The sequence below is a fragment of the Pyrus communis genome, chromosome 5 (assembly GCF_041283825.1).
Source record: "Pyrus communis isolate YQ-2024b chromosome 5, ASM4128382v1, whole genome shotgun sequence".
In the NCBI taxonomy this organism is placed as follows: Eukaryota; Viridiplantae; Streptophyta; class Magnoliopsida; order Rosales; family Rosaceae; genus Pyrus; species Pyrus communis.
In genome coordinates this window covers 4,512,043-4,533,113 of record NC_142569.1, presented here as the reverse complement: position 1 = coordinate 4,533,113, position 21,071 = coordinate 4,512,043, and the positions used below count along the sequence as shown (strand labels likewise).

General features: G+C 39.3%; 4 protein-coding genes across 6 annotated transcripts; all 4 read left to right on the top strand.

Annotated features, from left to right (window-relative positions):
• Window positions 1-173: 173 nt before the first annotated feature.
• Window positions 174-4,204, top strand: LOC137726266 (phospho-N-acetylmuramoyl-pentapeptide-transferase homolog). Its single transcript, XM_068465167.2, has 8 exons — window positions 174-563; window positions 721-786; window positions 1,324-1,541; window positions 1,998-2,448; window positions 2,570-2,634; window positions 2,999-3,189; window positions 3,415-3,623; window positions 3,753-4,204. The coding sequence occupies exons 1-8, from the start codon at window positions 402-404 to the stop codon at window positions 3,933-3,935; spliced, it is 1,545 nt and encodes a 514-aa protein (XP_068321268.2). The 5' UTR covers window positions 174-401; the 3' UTR covers window positions 3,936-4,204.
• Window positions 4,205-5,203: 999 nt separating this feature from the next.
• LOC137725543 (small ribosomal subunit protein uS11x) lies at window positions 5,204-7,527 on the top strand. The gene is made up of 6 exons (XM_068464269.2): window positions 5,204-5,341; window positions 6,082-6,201; window positions 6,294-6,339; window positions 6,598-6,683; window positions 6,849-6,978; window positions 7,221-7,527. The coding sequence occupies exons 1-6, from the start codon at window positions 5,339-5,341 to the stop codon at window positions 7,286-7,288; spliced, it is 453 nt and encodes a 150-aa protein (XP_068320370.1). The 5' UTR covers window positions 5,204-5,338; the 3' UTR covers window positions 7,289-7,527.
• A 4,523-nt stretch (window positions 7,528-12,050) lies between these two features.
• Window positions 12,051-14,043, top strand: LOC137721515 (cytochrome P450 710A11-like). Its single transcript, XM_068460613.2, has one exon. It carries the CDS (start codon window positions 12,261-12,263, stop codon window positions 13,794-13,796), a length of 1,536 nt encoding a protein of 511 aa, XP_068316714.2. The 5' UTR covers window positions 12,051-12,260; the 3' UTR covers window positions 13,797-14,043.
• Window positions 14,044-16,658: 2,615 nt separating this feature from the next.
• Window positions 16,659-20,350, top strand: LOC137725338 (large ribosomal subunit protein eL20y). 3 transcript variants are annotated; one of them, XM_068463987.2, is made up of 6 exons: window positions 16,660-16,986; window positions 17,054-17,129; window positions 17,699-17,813; window positions 19,369-19,484; window positions 19,588-19,651; window positions 19,822-20,350. In XM_068463987.2, exons 1-6 carry the CDS (start codon window positions 16,740-16,742, stop codon window positions 20,161-20,163), a joined length of 960 nt encoding a protein of 319 aa, XP_068320088.2. In that variant the 5' UTR covers window positions 16,660-16,739; the 3' UTR covers window positions 20,164-20,350. The 3 variants fall into 3 exon arrangements, with proteins under 3 accessions (XP_068320087.2, XP_068320088.2, XP_068320086.2); XM_068463986.2 differs by lacking the exons at window positions 19,369-19,484; window positions 19,588-19,651; window positions 19,822-20,350 and adding an exon at window positions 18,479-18,799 and having other exon boundaries at window positions 16,659-16,986; XM_068463985.2 differs by lacking the exons at window positions 16,660-16,986; window positions 17,054-17,129; window positions 17,699-17,813 and adding an exon at window positions 19,110-19,269.
• The last annotated feature ends 721 nt before the right edge of the window (window positions 20,351-21,071 follow it).

The window sequence follows — 21,071 nt, the reverse complement described above, 5'->3', positions numbered from 1 at the left end:
CGTTAGTTGACAACCCCAAAGCTTACTAATGTCGTGTTTTACCTAATTTGCCCTTTGACTAGCTAGATGTTTCGATCGAATTTCAAAGGGTAAATGTTGGATCCTCTTTCAGGTGACAGCTGACCCCACCAAACCAATCCATAGTCCATGCCTGGAAAGGCCGTCTCCCTCTCACGCGCCATTCGGCCCGTCAGAAACTCGATCCGGTGCGAGAATTTCAAGGTTTCCTCTTTCGCATTCCCTCCGGCCTTCCCTTTCTTTTCTTTTTTTTTTTAAATTTTTTGCGGTATAAAACGCTTCAAAACTCGAGTATCCAATTCTCTTCGTCCTCTCCGGTTTTTGATGGACTCACCAACCTCTCCGAGATCTTCATCTTCATCTCCTTCTTCTTCCGCTGAGACATGACGTCACCATCATCTTGTTCTCTCACTCGCCTCCGGCACCTCTCTCCTCTCCAACTCTCTCGCTCCCGCCACTGCTCCCCCTCGCTCTGCACCGCCATTCGCCGCCGATCCGTTTCGGCCTTTTCGTTCGGGAGCTCCGGTGTCCGATACGATCTTCAGGTTTGTTTTCTGGTATCACGGATTCGTTTCGTAATTTCTGTTTGGTTGCCGAGAAAGTCATCTGTGAGGGAATTCGAAAGCCACTCGTAGACTCGTTTCTTTCTTCTGTGAAATGCTTGTTCTGATGGATACTGATGTGATATATCATCAATTTCAGTTGATTCGGCGGAGAAATGGGCGCCAATTCCGATACAATTCTGTTGATTTCGGGTCTTTCGATTCGGTAAGCCTCATAGCTTTTGTTCAAAATGATGGTTGTTTATCTGTTTGGTTCATATACGTGGTTTGTATTTTGACTAGATTTCGGTTTTGATAACAATTTGAAGTTATAGTTTACATTTGTTTTGGAATCAACTATCAGTGTTTCGTGCTTTTCGGATGCTCGTTGAATAATTATCTGTTCTAATCGAAGCATACTTTCACTATTTGAATACAAAAAATGCCGATTTTCCACATACACATTAGCTTCTCGCTTTACTGTTTTAGGAAATTTGGAAAAACACCCGGACAACCATATGAAACACTTAAAAGAACTCAATTTGAGGGAAATAATCGCGCATCTACATACGTGTCATGTTCTAATTCATTCTTAGTTCGAAATCTCTTTTGGTGCCCGCCTCTCATTGCAACGTGGGCAGGGAGCTTTTCTTAAGTATTGGGTTTGAAGGGTTTTTTTTTTTTTTTTTTTTTTTTTTTGTTGTAAAAGTGAAATGTTATCAAGTGCTTATGCATATGAAATGCTTTTTTTTTTTACCTTCAGGAAGCAGCTGATATAGCACCACTTGATGACTGGGGGGGCGGCCATGAAGACTCGACAGGGTACATAATGTATTCCAGTGGTGAAGATAGTGATGGAGAGTTCGTAGTAACTCCCGTAGCTGATATTGATTTGCCTGCCATCACTGTATCAACTGATGATGCTATGACTGTCACTGCTCATCGGCTTGCAATGCTTGGAAGGCAGCGTAGGAAACACAGGCAAGTCTGCCATGTGATTAATTACTCACTGTTCATGGACTTGAAGAAGTACAAATTCTAACATATTGACTGCAACCTATCGATGTTGCTCAAGAAAAACTCAAACTTCAGTTTTTTATGATCACCATGTGTTTTGATAGATTTTGACAACTGATATACAAAATTTTACAAAAAAAAAACATATAGATTGAAAACCATGGTATTTTAAAGTTGTTGATAAAATGGTGTTTGCAATTTACACAAGGTTTTTGAGTGTGTTGAGTGACAATATGTGGCTTTTTTCTACGAGTTATTCAAAAGTTTAGAATTCATTGGACATTTAGAGACTGGTCCAAAATTTCCACTACAATGAGAAGTCATTATCTGTTATTCGACGGGAACCTATTCACGTGCTTAAACTAGTGATATATGTGCGTCTTTCTTTGTCTGATTGTCTTTTTCACTCTACATTTGCAGGGTTAGACATGGAGTATTGCTCAATATGGGACTGATACTGTTCTTAGTGGTGTTACTTTTATATGTGGATTCGTGTGCATGGAGGATTGTTAGACTACCTTTGGCCCCATTTCACTTGACCTGCCCTTTTTTTGTATCAGCTGTTTTAGCTTCGTGCGCAGGATATGTTTGTGTTCCCCTACTCTATGTTTTGAAGATTCGTCAAATTATCAGAAAAGAAGGGCCTGCAAGGCACTCCTTAAAGGAAAGAACTCCCACGATGGGTGGATTATTTTTTATACCAATTGGTGTAATTGTTGCGAAATTTATTGCCGGGTTTTCTTCTGTTGAAGTTTCTGGAGCAGCTGCAGCAACTCTTGCATTTGCTGCAATTGGTCTGCTTGATGATATCTTAAGCCTCGTCAAGAGACATAACACTGGTTTATCTGCATGGACAAAAATTATTTTGGAGGTGAATTGACTATTGAGTTATTCTTTTGCAAACTTTATGTGCGGATTTCTGGTTAATCTAAGAGTTGATTTTAAGTTCTATTAAACTTTTTAGCAATATTTAAGTTATGCTTATTATGCAGGTAGCTGTTGGAACCTGGTTTTCGTATTGGTTGCATACCGCAAATATATCATCACCCTATGGCATGTATATCTTCTTCTAACTATTTTTCTGATGGTAACTCACATTTCTATTCTTACGATGTTGAGTTTAAAAGAAAATATCAAACTTGTGTTTGGTTCTTATTTATCAGTCTTTCACAAAAAGCGTCTCTTGCAATTTTTCTCTCTTTTTTGGTTGTTTTTGTAGTACTGTTAAAACTTTCCATTTTCAATGGGTCGTATATTTGTAGCTCATTTGAGATTGATACCGTACACACCGAATTTAACTTGCCGATAGTGGGACATTTTGTTTTCGGATTGTCATTGCTAAGTTACACTCCTGCTTCTATGTAATAAATGCTTTGCTGATGGTGCTTCTACTCAAGTTGATCTTTAATTTCTGAATGCAGGAAACTGTTGGTTCCTTTACCTGCACTAGGGCTTGTGTTCCTGGGAAAATGTTATTTAATGTTGGCTTCATTCTGTTTCGTTTCTATGGGAAATGGGGTTAACTTAACAGATGGTCTTGATGGTCTGGCTGGAGGGTCTGCTGCATTGGCTTTTGCAGGAATGTCGATCGCAGTGCTTCCAATATGTTCGGGTCAGTGTAGTTGTCATTGTTATGTCCTTTTTATGTTGCACGTGATATAATTATGCTGCTTTTGAGTTCACACTTCACATAAAGAATCTAAAGGCATGTTGCACCTCCAGTAGCACAATCCCACCAAGGGTTTGGATTTTTAACTTGGGGTTGTCAATGATAAAGAAAAACATGTCTCTTCAGCATAATTTTTTAGTACTAATTATTTATTTTCATATGAAACAGACCTTGCTATATTTGGAGCATCAATGGCAGGAGCTTGTGTCGGTTTTCTTTTGCACAACCGATACAAGGCATCAATATTCATGGGTGATACCGGATCCCTGGCACTTGGTGGAGGGTTAGCTGCAATGGCTTGTTGCACGGGGATGTTCTTTCCCTTATTTATTTCATCTGGAGTCTTTGTCATGGAAGCCTCATCAGTTATTTTGCAGGTTTGGTACCCATGACATTCAACATATAGCGTGTCTCTGATTTTGTTTCGTGATTCGAGCAAATGGACGTGTTTCACTTTCATACATGGTTTCAGTTTTACTGTGAACTCATATTTGATGTACTTTTAGGTATTATACTTCAAGACAACCAAGCGTTTACACGGAGCTGGGCGCCGGCTCTTCCGAATGGCACCGTTCCATCACCACCTTGAACTATGTGGATTAAAAGAACCAGTCATTGTTGCTGGTGCTTACGTTATATCGTCCACACTGGCGTTGTGTGCTGGCTATCTCGGCCTCGTTTCTGCATAGCATTTGGACGTTGTTACCATTCTTTGTAGCTAGGATTTACTAAAATTATCGTTTATATGTTTGTTTCTAATGTTTATTCTGTAATTGTTGAGGTTGCTGAGAATATAGAAATTATATATGTACATGTCTATGCCAAACTTTGCTAACGAAAGTGAAAGTATAAGATGGGCCGTGCTTATCGATATAGCCCACTTAAGTTGGACTCTCCTGTTTTGGACTTTCAACTTTATCACAAGTTACGGAATACAAAAACGGACGTGCATTGAATATTTTGATCTGAATCGTTTATTTTATAAGTCATATATCATCGTACAAATTTTACTGAAAGCTTAAATCGTTTATGCATTTGCTAGTGCATTGAGCATTTTGGTTGTTTTTGACAACACTATATGTCAATTTTCTGGTTGTGCCAAAAAGAACTTAAAACACTTCTTGATTTAGTCGACTTTTTTAAAAGATGATTTTTGAATGAGGACCTGAACGTGTAAGTTTCAAATCATAAAAACTGGTGGAGGATCAAACGAGTGGTTAGCATGTATCTACTACTTTTTTTTATTTTATTTTAACAAACGATATTATTTAGTTAGTGGTTTTTAGCAAGAAAATAAATTATATTAAAAATAAGCCTCGAGAACACCCAAGGTCTCTAGTGTCAAATAAAAGGATGTTCCTTGCTTGAGGAGGAACAAACCCATCCCAAATGTACATATTATTGATTCCTTGCTTGAGGAGGATCTTCTCCGGATCCTCTTTGTGAGGATCTTCTCCGGATCCTCTTTGTGAGAATCCTAGGAATCCTCAAATCGTGTCTGTTCATCGTACATTGTGAGGCCAATTTTCATCAGGTACTATTTATATTTAATTTTAAATAAAAGTATTTAAAATGATTTCTGGTCCCACAATGTACGATGAACGGACACAATTTGAGGAACCTCAATTGTTCTAATTCTTGAAGGCAGTGCACACTTTCTTGAGACTGCATCCAAATCGTGTCCATTCATTGTACATCGTGCGATCAGTTTTCGTTTTGTACTATTCATATTTAATTTTAAATAACGGTATTTAAAATGATTTATGGTCACACAATGTATAGTGAACGGACACGATTTAAAGATCTCTAAGCTCCTCACAAAGAGAATCCGGAGAGGATCCTTATTTCATTCCTAAGTAAAAATCGAAAAATTAAGGTGCGTAAATCACAATATTTAATAAATCAAGGGATATTTCCGCAAATTCCAAAGTCTTTACTCGCGTCACACAGAACCCTAGTTTGTTCTCGGATATAAAAGGAAAGCGCCAACACAAGCCCTCATTCTTCTCACTGCTTAGGGTTTTTCCAGTCGGCCAAAGCAACCAGCAGACTCCTCCAAACCCTAGCCCCCAATTCTCCCCGTTTCGCAGCCATGGTAAGCAAATCTCAAATCCAATCTCTCTCTCTCTCTCTCTCTCTCTCTCTCTCTCTCTCTCTCTCAAGTCTGCCTCTGTTCATAATTCAATCTGTGAGCTTTGGTGGTGTGTATCAACCCCCAGTCTTCCATTTTTCTGTAGCTATGCTTCTGATCAAGAACCCTAGATCTTCGTTTTGTGCAGAATGGGTTTTTTATTTGCGTTTCGATTTTCGAATGCTTAACACTTGGTGCAAATGGATTATTGTTATCTGTTTTTTTGGGTTCTATTTTTCTGAATTTGATTAACTTGTTACTATCTTCATCGTAACGAAACCCTTTGTGATTAAGTTAGATGCAAGGTTAACATACCCAATTTAAATGTTTAATTGGTGGGTTATAATGCAGATAATGAGGTGTTTTAATTAGGTTGTAGTCAATTTGTGAGCCTGGTTTGATTTGGGATGTTATCTGTTAGTTGTATGCATATACTAATCAAGGTCTGACGTGATAAGTTCATTTTTTTTGTTGATAGGAATGAAATTAATTTATCAACATCAAAACTTGTCGATTCTACTTAGATGTTTTATGTTTCAGTTTTGAAAATATTGTTATTTGGAGTGGATGGTTCAAATGTTTGTTTTTCAATCGGATGAAATTTGCGCTAAAGACAGAAACTTCAATTCGATGAGTGGGTCTAAATCTAATGATTTGCTCTGCATTGAATATTAGACATTTTCTTGTTTTGATGTGTTCTACAGTCGAAGAAGAAGGTTAGGGAGCCAAAGGAAGACAATGTTACCCTTGGTCCCATTCTCAAGGATGGAGAACATGCCTTTGGTGTTGCACACATTTATGCGTCATTCAATGACACGTTCATTGTAAGTAAATTTATCTGTTACTAGGCATGTTATGCGTAATTCATTCTGTCGATGTTTCTGGTTCTAATGTTGATTCCTTGTTTATGTTTCAGCACGTAACTGATCTGTCAGGAAGGGAAACCCTTGTGCGTATCACTGGTAAGGAAATTCTCTCTTCTAGGATTAAGATCAGCTAGATAGACTTTTCTATTTCAGACACCGTGGGATCATGTAGTGGTTTCGTCTACTGAATACTTTGGTATATTTACTAGTTTTATTTCAAAGAATGTGTTGTAGATAATGTTTTAGAATAATCGTAATTGTAGCGAGATGAATTTAGCCACCTGTTTATTGAGATGTTTTGTTATGAATAGTGATCTGTTGTGTTTCATAAAGTATTCATATCTTTAAGTGCAGGTGGTATGAAGGTTAAGGCTGACAGGGATGAGTCTTCCCCATATGCTGCTATGCTTGCAGCACAAGATGTTGCACAGAGATGCAAGGTCTAGATCTATTTTCAATACACTTTGTATTCTTGAAGTGATCATATTTCTTGTCAAAGGTCATCTGGGCCATTTTGTTGGATCATTCCCATTGTCACGGCTCCTCGTTTTATGATTTTTTTTTTTTCTGCTGCCATTTAATGTGCTTAACTTTGATGAATGCAGGAATTGGGCATTACTGCACTTCATATTAAGCTTCGTGCTACTGGCGGCAATAAAACTAAAACACCTGGTCCAGGTGCTCAGTCTGCCCTCCGTGCTCTTGCTCGTTCTGGAATGAGAATTGGTCGTATAGGTAAGCCCTTAATTTCTTAAAGAATGTTGTCATATTGTCCAAAAATGCAAGTTTTGTCTCTGCTGTTTATGTTCTCATAATCGGCCAATCTGTATTTGCAAGTTGTCTGTCGTGGTACAAGTTTCTAAGATTATTCTGTAAAAGTTCAGCAGCATTGCTTATATACAGTTTTCGATTTTCTTCCTGCAACCATCTTTATCTGAGTACAGAACGCTGACCATTCGTTTTATATCGTTTTTCAGAGGATGTGACTCCAATACCTACTGATAGCACCCGTAGAAAGGGTGGAAGGAGAGGAAGGAGGCTGTAAGCTTGCACCTCTTATCTGTTCAGAACTGCTTGTCATGGTGGTCGCCGTGCCTCAGTTGGATTATGTTACTCCAAAATTAGGCGCTGTTACTTTCAGTTTCGAAACTATGTAGCTTTTGACTTTAAGTTTCTTCAAAAGATTTATTTTCAATTAATTCGGAAAGAGTTTTGTGACTCTTGAAGTTTTGTTTTGTTATCTACTCTGCTATTGTGGTCTGCAACGAAGTATCTTTTGGTCTATTTCGTTTTACTTGCAGTTGTTGATCCAATCTCCCTTTGCATTGGTACCCCCTTCATGGTATTTAGATGATTTTCTCCCGGGGTGTGATATCCACACTTCTTTTTTTACTTATTCCATTCTTTTTAAGTTTTCGGCGGTCGGATCGAATGAATTGAAGAAGATCAACGGACATAAATTAACAAGGGAGGGGTATGTAAGAAGTAAAAATAAATGTGTGGATAGCACATTCATTTTCTCCCTCCTTGCACGGAAATTGCATATTTTATTTTATTTTCGTGCAAGTAAGGTTCTATAATTTTCTATGGGCTACATTTATTAAATAATTAAGAATATAAATGATGGCATACGATTAATAATTCGGGCACGTAAAGGTCTACTTCTATACAACTCTTGTGCGAAAATTTGGATCGGTATCGGTTTTGTTTGATAAATTGAAAAATTGGATCGGACTTTGTTTGTTAGGTCAAACGATTTGGGCTCTGTCAATTCTAGTCCATTTTCATTGCCTAAAAGAACTGGAAGTTTTACGAGTTGAAAATCAATAAATGAGGAAATCATATGAGTAGAAACAAGCTCATTAAAAACCTATATGAATTCTTTAACCATTTTCTTTGTTAAAAATTGCTCACCTGATGTGTTTTCAATTTGGGTCCATTTTCGATTTAATTCAATACCCATTTGACCATTGGGTTCCATAATATATAATGCGTGTTGAAATTTAGTTTTTGAGGCAACTAATATCAATGTTAACCATGATATACCCAGTTGGTGAGTTTTGAATATAAAGATTAGGGGTAAGGCGGTGGTCGTAGGTTGACCTTGGAGGTGGCGGGGACTTGATATGTCCCCGTTTTTGTTTTTCAATGTGAATTTTGTTTATTTATTTTTAATTTTTCATCTTCATGTCTTTTTTGGAAGTTATTTTTATTATTATTTGTGTCCATGCAAGCTAAAAAGTGGGACCCACCATTGCCACATGTACATTAAACTGAAAAATTAATTGAGACTTAATGGATGTGACATTTTTAATATGATGGGTACTTGTTTGAAATGTTTAATAAAGGTTGAGAGCAATTTAGAATGATGCTAAATGGTTAAGCGGTTTTAGGTACTTAATTCTTATTTTTATGTGAGTTGTTGGTTTTATTTGAGTGCAATTGCACGGAAATTATAGAACCTTACTTGCACGAAAATTGCACAAAAATAAAATGAAGTATCTTTTGATTTATAGAACCTTACTTGTTAGGGTTAGATAAACCTCATTAAAGAACTAGCATGATTATTGTTGAATACTGCACGAAAATACAATAAAGAAATTGAATATTGCAACGAATTCCATTATTTATCTCTGTTTTTCACACATGTTGTGGATTTTGAGAAATTTTGTATTGTGCTCGGAACATGAGTGACACACTATATATTATTATTTAAGTGGTGAAAAAAATTTATTTTTTAAGTTATTAATTTTTTAAAAGTATCTCACTACTTGACACGTGGTGTATTATTCCATGTTAATACACTAAAAATTCTCTCGTGAATTTGGCTTTTAACCTCCTTTGTTCGATTTGTTCTACAATAAATAAGCTCACATTGCAACCCCTGCCATGAGTCCGGATCCTCTTTGTGAGGATCCAAAGGATCCATGAATCGTGTCTGTTCATCGTACATTGTACGGTCAGAAATCATTTTAAATATTTTTATTTAAAAATAAATATAAATAGTACTTGACAAAAACTTATTGTACCATATACGATGAACATACATGATTTACGGATCCCCAAGATCCTCATCAAAAGGATTCGGAGAGGATCCTGTTGGCCTTGCCATCGCCCTCCGCACTGTGAATTAATAAATAAGCTCCACGCTATGAATTAAGGACGACAAGGATTGTCTGCCCTCCACTTCCGATGCCCTCCTATTTGTGTGGTCACGGTTAAGCCACGTCAACATTTTATATTACTATTCATTTTTGTCTTATTATCTCTATAAAAAAAACAATGTAAAATGTTGACGTGGCATAACCGTGACCATACAAAACATGAGGGCACGGGGAGGGCACCATAAGTGGAGGGTAGACAATCCTTGTCCGTGAATTAATAAGTATGCCTCATGCATCTAGCGTAGGCTTGGACATATGTATTGGACATATAGACACGTAGGGCGGATTTATGACACGTTTTTTTTTTCATAACTTTTGACATACATTTGTTCACCGAAAAAAAAAAACTTTTGACATACATTTTTGTGGAGCACACTCTGTAATGTATGTTAAGAATTATTGTTCATACATCAAATTATGTATTGCAATTGCATGTGTGTGGGCTTGTTACTATCAAAGGTGCGCGGATCCACCTTGGGGCAAGATGGGTCAGTTGGCTCCCCTCCCAAGCTTAGAAATTTTATATGAAAGAGCTAGGTGCTATCATTTGAAATCTGAGATGTCTTTAAAAGTTGAACTCCAACTGATCGATGAATTGCCTTTAGAGCAACTCCACCCCTAAAGACTTTGCGCCAGCACCCAGCCCATTTATCTACTTAATTGAACAGTAATAGACCCAATGAACAGTAATAGGCCAAAGCATCTCCACCCTAAAAAAAATGTGCTGGCACCCAGTCTAAAAATGCGCTGGCACAAACGATCTCCACCCCTACAAAATGCGCTGGCACCCAGTCCATTTAAAATATTAAATAATTTTTTTATAAAAAAAAAAATAGTTTTAATTTCGGATAGGATTTTTAACCAATCTCGTCACACCACGTGTCATTATCCGAACGTACTATTTTTTGAATAGATTTCCGCTAAGATTTTCAACCAATCCCAACAACCCACGTGTCACTTCCTGTTTACAATAATTTAGGCAAGATTTCGATAAGATTTTTAACCAATCTCGTCACACCACGTGTCATTATCCGAACGTACTATTTTTTTAATAGATTTCCGCTAAGATTTTCAACCAATCCCGACACGCCACCTTACTCCACATTTCTCGCTTATCCATCTCATTACCCGTAATCGAGTCATGAGTAGTGCGAACCCAACATTCACACAACGTAACATCTTCACTGAGCTTCCACGAAGTCATTTTTTTCTCTCAAAGTGTACAAAATATTCAAATGTAGAAAGTGTAGAAAATATTGAAATGTGGTGTAAGGTGGAAGATGAGGGTTAGGTATTTATAGAAAAAAAAAAATTAATTTTTTAAAATTTTTTTGACAATTTTTAATTAATTTTTAATAAATTTTAATGTTGTAATTAATCTGGACCGTTGGATTTGAAAAATAATCAAATTCAACAGCCAACACGCTGCCAAGTGGCCAACGGTCAAATTTCTGACCGTTGGGCCTTTTTTTTTTTTTTTTTTTTTCAATTTTTGGTGAAAAAAACGTGGACCGTTGATCTGTGATCAGACGGTCCAATTTAAAAGTAAAATTAATTTTTTTTTACCGTTGGAAATCCAACAGCCTACAAAAACTAGCCGTTGGAAATCCAATGACTCTGAGCATGGCCACGTGGCTCTCACCGGATCGAACCCACTTGTGCTGACACGCGGGGCCCGCGCGCTGCAGCGCTGTCGGCTACTTGCTCCCAAGAGTGCGTATTGTGCACGCGCCAGGGAAATGAACCGGCTTCTGGGTCTGTCCGAAATGGGCTGGGCTGCTGCCTGGCTTGGGCTGGGTGCCAGCCTGTTTTGCGAGCTGGAGGTGATGGACAGGGTGCCAGTCTATTTTTTTCACTTGGTGCCGGTCCAAATGCCTTGGGCTGGAACTGCTCTTATGGGTACTAGATAGGGTAGCTGCTAGCCTTGTCCCATTTTCAATAGGTTCACTCGGCATATGTTGATGTGTTCGCTCAAAAACTATTGATATCAATCAACATGCTCGCTCAGAAGTTATTGACATCTGTTGATAGACATACAATATGACTTAGCAAATAACCTCAAACATCCCAAGAATCGATGAAATACCGATTTGCATGTTTATTTCGTCCTAAAAAATTTGCGTGTTGCTCATATTATTCTTATTAATCCCCATAATATTTTCTAGATCTGCGATTGGTCATTGTCGTACTGCAACTGCATGTGCATGGACTTGTCATTGTTCCATACATCAAATTTGTTTCTTCTACTATTATTAATTTTTATTTCCACTAAATTATTCAACCATCCATTATATTATAGTTGTCCATTTAATTTCTCATTATATTTTTTCTTTTTGTCAAAATTTGTCATTACATATACGACTAGTTTTTTATTTTATTTTTAATACGATTAAAACATGAAAGCTTAATCGGAACCCTGTAGTATAAGAGTTTGGTCGAAATATAATCATTGTAAAGTTGATTATCGGACAACGTACTTAAATTCGAATCTTCTTTCTCTTTAATCAATTAAATTAAAATATAACTTTGAAAAAATAACATGAGGGTTTGAACTATATATTATCAATAAAATATTTTATTTACAACAAGATTTTAATTAATTGAATTATCTAGGTCAGCCTCCTCAGCTATCCAGCTGGACCTCCGCCCCCACACCGCCACCGTATATATATAATATTCTCCTCCCACAGCTTCAAACTACATTTTCAGTCGGAGAAAGCCCAGAACTTGCAACAACAAATGCCGTCTCTTCCTACCCCAACTTTTTCTTCCTAGACTCCCCGGCCCTTCCTTACTATTTATACCCACCCACACACTCTCAAAACACAAACTATAAACTCCCTCCCGACGGCGATGACGGCGACTTCACTCCTCTCGCTCCTCCCCTACGCCGCCACCTTCCTCCTCTTCCTCCTCCTCCTCGAACAACTCTCCTATCTCTCCAAAAAACGCTCCCTCCCGGGCCCCACCGTCGTCCTCCCCTTTCTCGGCAACGCAATCCCATTAGTTTGCAACCCGACCCGCTTCTGGGACATCCAATCATCTCTCGCCAAGTCGTCCCCCGTCGGCCTCTCCGCCAACTACATCTTCGGCCGCTTCATCCTCTTCGTCCGCGACACCAACCTCTCCCACAAAATCTTCGCCAACGTCCGCCCCGACGCCTTCGCCCTCGTGGGCCACCCGTTCGGCAAAAAACTGTTCGGGGAACACAACCTCATCTACATGACCGGCCAAGCCCACAAGGACCTACGACGTCGTATAGCTCCTAACTTCACCCCAAAAGCCCTCTCCACCTACTCCGAGCTCCAGCAGAACGTTATCTTCCGACACATGCGGAACTGGCTCCGAATTTCGTCACTGTCCGGCCAGGACCCGATCCCGCTGCGGTTCCTGGTCCGCGACATGAACCTCGAGACCTCCCAGACCGTCTTCGTCGGGCCTTACCTGGACCCCGCCGCCCGCGAGCGGTTCAAGTCTGATTACAATTTCTTCAACGTCGGCCTGATGAAGCTGCCGATCGACCTCCCCGGTTTCGCCTTTCGAAACGCTCGACTCGCCGTGAGCCGACTAGTCGAAACGCTGTCGGATTGCGCCAAAGAGAGCAGGAAGAGAATGGAAAATGGAGACGACGACGTCGAGCCTACTTGTCTAATCGATTATTGGATGCACGAAACGGTTCAGGAGCACCGAACCGCAGGTGAAACTGGGTCGATCGAACCGGCTCCGGCTCACGCCAGCGAAGCCGAGATAGGTGCGCACCTATTCGACTTCCTCTTCGCCGCTCAGGACGCTTCGACGTCGTCGCTGCTGTGGGCGGTGACGCTGCTCGACTCGCACCCGGAGGTCCTGGAGAAGGTCCGCGAAGAAGTAGCTGGGATTTGGTCGCCGGAGTGGGACTCTCCGATAACGGCTGAAATGCTCTCGAAAATGAAGTACACCCACGCGGTGGCGCGCGAGGTGGTGAGGTACAGAGCTCCAGCGACGATGGTCCCGCACATTGCTGCCGTTGACTTTCCGTTAACGGAGACGTATACGATCCCTAAAGGCACCGTTGTGTTCCCCTCGGCTTTCGAGTCATGTTTTCAGGGGTTCACGGAGCCAGAGCGGTTCGACCCAAACCGGTTTTCGGACGAGAGGCATGAGGACCGGGTTTACAAAAGGAATTACTTGGCGTTCGGGGCCGGGGCCCACCAGTGCGTGGGCCAGAGATACGCTTTGAACCACCTTGTACTCTTCATCGCGATGTTCTGTACGTTGATTGATTTCAGGAGGCACAGAACGGACGGCTGCGATGACATCGAGTTTGTCCCGACTATCTGCCCCAAAGACGACTGCAAGGTTTTCCTGTCCCCGAGATGCACGCGGTTCCCCGCCGCCTCTTCGCCATGAGCGATTAGTCAAAAATGCCCCGGCTGCATCCGATTTAATTTGTTCGTTTTAAGGTTTACAAGAAGTTTCTAGGGTCCGGTCAAACAACGTGCTCTTCCGTCGTCGTTTCGTGCGTTCAATTGTGGGTTTCTCATTTGTGTATAGCTGTTTGAGATGGAGGGCCACGATTCTTTGGAAAAAGTGTGTATTGTTACGTCGATTTGGTGGATAATTGGTGGATGTTATTGAATTGTTTTGTTTGTCGGCCTTGTTTATCTTGAACGTTTAAACCATGACATAACAACAGTCTAAGTAGTACGTGACGATAAAAGTGCTATCAATGCATGCAATGAGTGGAGACAAATTCAACCGAGTTGAAAACAATCAGGTACATCAAGTATCATAATATAAGTTATTAGATACTTGAAGAAAAAAAAAATTTAACCATTTTTATTATAAAATTGGGTCTATTGAGCTGTATTTCTGGCACACTAATTTTTTTTTTCTCTAAAGAGTGGGAGAAAACTTATCTCGAGTAATTCCAGTAACAAGCGTATAAAATTAGTAGTCATGCGACTAAATCAAATAACTCATAAGGAGGGACTCTTTATCAATTATGTTCCCTCATATTTTTAACATAATATTTTATAATATTAGCATGAAAATTAATGTTTAATTATAAAGTGATAGAAGAGCCACTTCTCAACAAATGGTCAGCTGCATGTGATCAAATCAAAGGAAAATGATCCTCACAGGATCCTCTTTGTGGGGATTCGGGAGATCAAGCAATCACGATCGTTCATTGTATATTGTGCGGTCTGTTTTAGTTATATACTATTTATATTCAATTTTAAAATTTAAATTTTAAATGATTTATGACTACACGATATACGATGAACGACCGTGATTGTTTTATCCCCGATCTCCACAAAGAGGATCCCGCGAGGATCCTTTCCCCAAATCAAAGAAGTTGCATGCATGCTGATGCCAGTCCCTGTCGTATGTATTTACTACAAAGTATGACTTGAATAGGTAAAAAGTTCATCAGTACTGTTACAGTACAGTAGATAATTTGTAGACAGATTGCTTTTAAAAGTGTGAGACAAGAGGAGGAAAGCGGAACGAATCGTTTGCTTGCTGCTGTGTTTGTGTTGGTCAAACTTGTTCCCTTTTAGGGTTAGGGTTAGGGTTTCTGCAAAGTTGCATGGTGCTGTCAAGGACCTGTATGCATGCGTGCATGTGTTTTATGGTCTGCGGCATGACAATACATAGCAGTATATGATTTGCGACATAACAATGTGATTTCACTGGTTTGGATCCATTGTTTGCCTATTGGTTCACCAGAAAAAAGTCATCTCTCTTTAACGGGTTTCTTGACCGGCCGGTCGGGTTAAACTATGCAAACTAAGTAAGGAGTTATTTGATAAACATTTTGTTTTTATTTTTTATTTTTACTAATCGCAATGCAATTGTATGAATACTGCAACCCAGCTGCAGTTTTAATGGTTGGTAGTGCTGTTACAATTGATTGAAAAAACTGAAAATTAAAATTTGAAAATTTTAATAAACAAAAATTTTGTGTGGTGATGATGTGTGAGTGGTACCTAATATATGGATTTAATTAGATTAAATTATCAAAAGCTAAATATTGTTGTCACAACATCATTTGCAAGGACGCATGCACGTTAATTAGGATTAGTTTATTGTTTGTATTTTTCTTTTTGCTAGGAAGATTATGTTTGTGTTCAAGTTGTCCACTCTCACGATGTTACTTTCAATCTTTATATTATTATTCAAAGGTTCAAATTGTTTATGTGTGGTTTTCTGGTCAGACGTTTTTATATTTGTCAACTCGATCTTTCCAGAAAACTAAAAAACTTCTTCGTATACTTTCTGTCTGTTTGTAGTCAAACAGAGACGTTTGACTCCTTACATATAACTAATCATTTATACTCATATACAAATCATAGTTTAATACTTATACAAATATAATTCGATAAAAGAAAACGGTGTGATTGGGAAAGAAATGAATGCTGTTACCACATATATTATGGCAACATTCATAATCATCTTTAGGCAATTCACATTTGTTATCCATCATTTTCATGCAATGGGGACAAATGATGAATAATTTAGTGCCACATGGATAATTTGGGTCTTTGAGATAGGCATAATTCTTCACTTTGGTCTCTAAGATTTAAAATCAATAGAACTGGTCATTAAGTTTGTCCACCATCAATTATTTTGGTTATCCCCATGAAAAATCCGTTTAATAATGAGGAAATGATAAAAATACCCTTAATTTTTTGTCAAATCATTTTGGCCCGTTGTTTATAAAATTAAGGGTATTTTTGTCATTTTCAACAAAGATTTTTCACGGAATAACTAAAATGATTGACGATGGACAAATTCAGGGACTAGCTCTATCGATTTCAAATCTCATGGACCAAAGTGAGAAGTTATGTTAACATCAGGGGCCATTTTGGCTAAAAAGCATTATAAAATTACCAATTTATCCATTAAATAATGATGTGGAAAATGTAAAACTCACAATTATTTATGATGCGGTTTTTAAATTCGTTCCACTTAGATATGTCAAACTATAATTTACGATAATAAAGACTCGAATTCGGACACAATGGACAATTCTAACAAACGAGTCTAACCCGTAGGAGTACAAGGACCATGTCACATAGATGGTTGAGTATCTCATCATGACCTTATACTTCCTTGAAATATACTAGGGCCCCCAAGCCACACCAAGACTCTGATCGCATGGGCTTTGAGAGGCCCAAAAGATAGAAGCCCGAAATATGAAATAAAAATGGGCCCAAAGTCCAGCAAAATTACGATCCCGCCAGGCTGCCAAAGCTGCCAGCTGAGCCAATCAAGAAATTGAAACCACCGCCCATTGGCGATTGAAACCCTCCATCCTCCCCAAATTATCAATTGGGGATCGAAACAATGAGCGACAACTCCAAGACCAGAACTCTCTCCGGCGACCAGCAGGGCCAGAGCCAGAGCCAGAGCCAGCAGCAGTACTACGGCACTTTCCAAGGTGTCGCCAACTACTACCCTCCGCCTCCACAGCCTCCACCTGAGCCGGTCGTCGGTTTTCCTCAGCCCGTCCCACCTCCCGGTTACTCCGGCCGTCCTCCCTCGCCTCCCCATCACCACCACCATCACCAACATGGATACCAAACGGTCACTGGTATGAATTGTTATTTTCTTATTAATTTGTTGTTATTTTTATTAAATTAGGGTTTTGTGGTTTGAAGGTTACGCTGTTGTGGAGGGAAGACCTGTTAGTGAACGCCGCCTTCCTTGCTGCGGCATCGGCGTAGGCTGGTTATTGTAAGTTTATTCATTCGCTTTCAATCTTTACTCCAAGTTTTTATTTGTTGGGTTCCTTTGTTTTTGTGTTTCAAGGCATTGAGACCTTCAGAAGAATTCATAAATTTCCCACAAAACATATTGGTTATGGAAGATTTTTAGTCAAGAATTAGGATGGAAAGCTATCGGGATCGAAACCAATACAAAATAAGTTTGTTTTGTGGGTTGAACATCACCTGTGCTGTACTAATCACCGTATAAGGATGAAATAGTTTAACCATGTATCGAACGAATACCATTCTGAATTTGGTGCTAGCTTCTGGTCTTAAGTAGTTTACATGGTTGGATGCGATATGTTCTTACAGGAAGCGGTTCATAATCGGATGATAATTTGTTGGACAAGTTATGAACTTTTAATTTGGGGAGTTCTACTAGTTCCGGAGTTCATCATAGGATCGTGACAAGAAAAAGCCTTTTTGATGCTTTGTTATGAAATTTTAAATTTTTGACTTACAAGAATTGTTCCTTCCGCTTTCTTGTGGCTGGCTGTTGCTGAATACTGACAGATTACATTTTGACTCTTTCTGAAGGTTTATAACAGGGTTCTTTCTTGGAGGCGTCCCCTGGTATGTTGGAACTTTCATCCTACTTTGTGTGCGGGTGGACTACAGAGAAAAACCCGGATATGTAGCATGCGCGATAGCTGTAAGTGTTTCTTCCTTATGTTTCGTATCATGAAATGTACATGTCTAAGTAATTCTCCTCATTGTTTGACGTCCACATAATAACAGTTTTAGGATTCATGAAACGGTGATTGCTTGGATGTTTGTAAAATTTGCAACCAACAACACATGGGCACTAGATATATCCAGTTTTATTTGTTAACCATCCACATAATGGGAACTTGATAAGCGATGGCTCTGGTTGTTACTTTAATTGCTTGTTTGTTAGTTTTATCGCAAGACCTGCAATCTTGGTTAACCTCATCTGTGTTATGGATGGAGGGTCGTTGTCCCTGATTAGCCCTGTGTCTTAGTCTGTATTTCACTCGGATCTTTGCAAGCTATTCGCAGTAATGTCCACACTGCCTGTTTTAAGTCTACATACCTTTCCACGGATTTATTGATTGTTTCAGGCCACCATATTCTAATGCTAAGACGTGGTCCGATTGTGGTGAACATGGTATGCATGTTATGCTTTGTGTACACCGGGTGTTCTTTGTCATTGGGGTAATGCTATTTACATGCTGTTTGTTCCTGCCATACTCGATTTAATTTAGAAAATAGAAATAGAAGTTGCACCCTTGTATTTTTTTTGGGTTCAGTCTTTTGGCTGTGCTTTCATTTGAATTATGTTTTTACATTTTGCAGTCGATTCTTGCTGTGATGGCTATTATTCTGGGCGTAACAAAGGGAAGTGAAAACCTGATGAGGTTTAATTAAGGACTCTGAACGATGATCTGATCCCGTGTTAGTACCTAGCATTCATTCGAAGGAGCTGTAGGGGATGGCTATTGCCAATTATCGTTACGTTGGCTTATCTTGCTTGTACATGTACTTGACAGAGAATATTGGGTGTTTGTAATTGCATCTCAGGATTTGCTAGCATTGCGTTACTCAAAGTACATACATATAAAGTAGCAGGGAAGCAATGTTTATATGTAATAATCTGCTCTGATCCGTTTCACTCGATTTTCTTGCGACAAATCCAGATTGCCAATGCCATGAATTCTAAACGAAAGTCCGTGAAAACATGGACTCGTCGCGTTGCTCGTTAGGTATGCAAATGGCAATCCATCCGTCCAGAAATTATTTAGTGCGACCGTCAAATTGCCTGTAAGTAACATCACGTGACAATTTAACCGTTACACTTCAACTTCTGTTTTCATCAGTTCCATTTGTTGGCATCACAAAATTGGTTTTAATCACACTTTTGGGTATATTTTGGGTTTTCTAAACGGGCCTTACTTGTACAAAGCCCAACTGTTAGCCATTAAAAAAAGCCCATAATTTCTCCCGTCAATGGAAGTAGGGTTTCGTCCTCGTATATAACCAAAACAAAAACCCTAGCCTGCGCTTCTCACACCAGAGAGAGAGAGACAGAGAGGCCTCAGAGATCTTAGCCGCATCTTCTCCGATTCTCCGACATGGGCATTTTCAAGGTAACCCTGAGAATCTTCTTCTCCGATCTCCCCCTCTTCTCAGAAATGGAAGTTTTAGGGTTTTGAGCTGCAATTAACGTCGTCGTTTTCGTGTTACAGTTCCACCAGTACCAGGTCGTCGGGAGGAAGCTCCCCACCGAGACCGATGAGCAGCCGAAGATTTACAGAATGAAGCTGTGGGCCACCAATGAGGTTCGCGCCAAATCCAAGTTCTGGTATAAAACCTTCCCCTGTGCTCAGATTATCTGATCTCATATCTCCATGCTTGAATTTTGCTTCATTTCTGAAATATTAAATTGTTGATTCTGTTTGGATTAGGTATTTTCTGAGGAAGCTGAAGAAGGTGAAGAAGAGCAATGGCCAAGTTCTTGCCATCAATGAGGTTTGTTTTCACAGTTTATGAATGTGTAGAGACTGGTATTTAGGAATGCAGAGCCGTTGAGGTTTTAGGGTTTCGTAATCATTGACCTGATGTTCCAAATGCTAGATTTGAGATTATGCTTGCTGTTGTGAGAGATGGTATTTATCTATTTGTGTGGAATTCGGTTGCAGATCTTTGAGAAGAACCCGACAACCATCAAGAACTACGGTATCTGGTTGCGGTATCAAAGCAGGACGGGTTACCACAACATGTACAAGGAGTACCGCGACACCACGCTAAATGGTGCCGTGGAGCAGATGTACATTGAGATGGCATCTCGCCACAGGGTCAGGTTTCCTTGTATCCAGATCATCAAGACCGCCACCATCCCCGCTAAGCTTTGCAAGAGGGAAAGCACCAAGCAATTCCACAACTCCAAGATCAAGTTCCCGTTGGTGTTCAGGAAGGTTAGACCACCATCCAGGAAGTTGAAGACTACATACAAGGCGTCGAGGCCCAACTTGTTTATGTAATTCGGTCGCTTGTTCAACAAGCTATAACAGGGGTTGGCATCGGATAAGTGTCTGAATCGTTCTGGTGGAACTCTCGGTTGCTGCTTTTTGGGCTATTTGTTTTGACTAACAAACAATTGGAGTACCTTTCGGGGTTCTAAACCCCTCAGTTCAAAATTTGATATCGATTATTTTTGTTCTGTTTTCATTCATGTTGTTGAATACGTTTGATTTATTTTGCTGTCTCACCGGTTGTTTGTCGCTCGATGTTACTGCTTTGAACCCGGGGGGATGCCTGTCGAAACACGGTGGTTTTAAGGTTTCTTAAGTTATGGTTTAGCAATGTTCTTAAAGTAATTTTTTCTGTGAATCAGAGTTTTAGCCTTTTGGCACAGAAGGTAAAGTCATAACCCAATCAAAATCTTTATTAAAACCTTTGCTAAATCATACCAGATATTCCAACTTTGATCAGACTTATGTGATATCTAAGTACTAGCCACTCGTACATTTTAACCATGACTTTGAGCCCGTTTGGAAGTGACTAAGGAGGGAATATATTCACTTTTTTGGGAATAATGTTTTGGGTTGCTTAAGTTTTTAAAAAGCAACTTTTACAAAAATTTAGACTTTAATTGTGTTTGGTAAACGAAATAAAAAAAGATTCTAAATTTTAGGTTCAAAATAGCAGAAAGCAAAAGCAACTTTACACATATTTATCAAACTGGCGTTTTTCTATAAATGACAAATAAACAATATTAATTAATGAAGTTTCATATTTACTCTCAGAATCACTTTTGGTAAGAAACACACACAAGTGGTGTTGAGATTGGAAAAGGATCCTCGTTGGATTCTTTTCCTAGGGATCTTACGTATCCCGCAATCATGTTTGTTCATCGTACATTGTATGGTTAGAAATTATTTAAAATTTA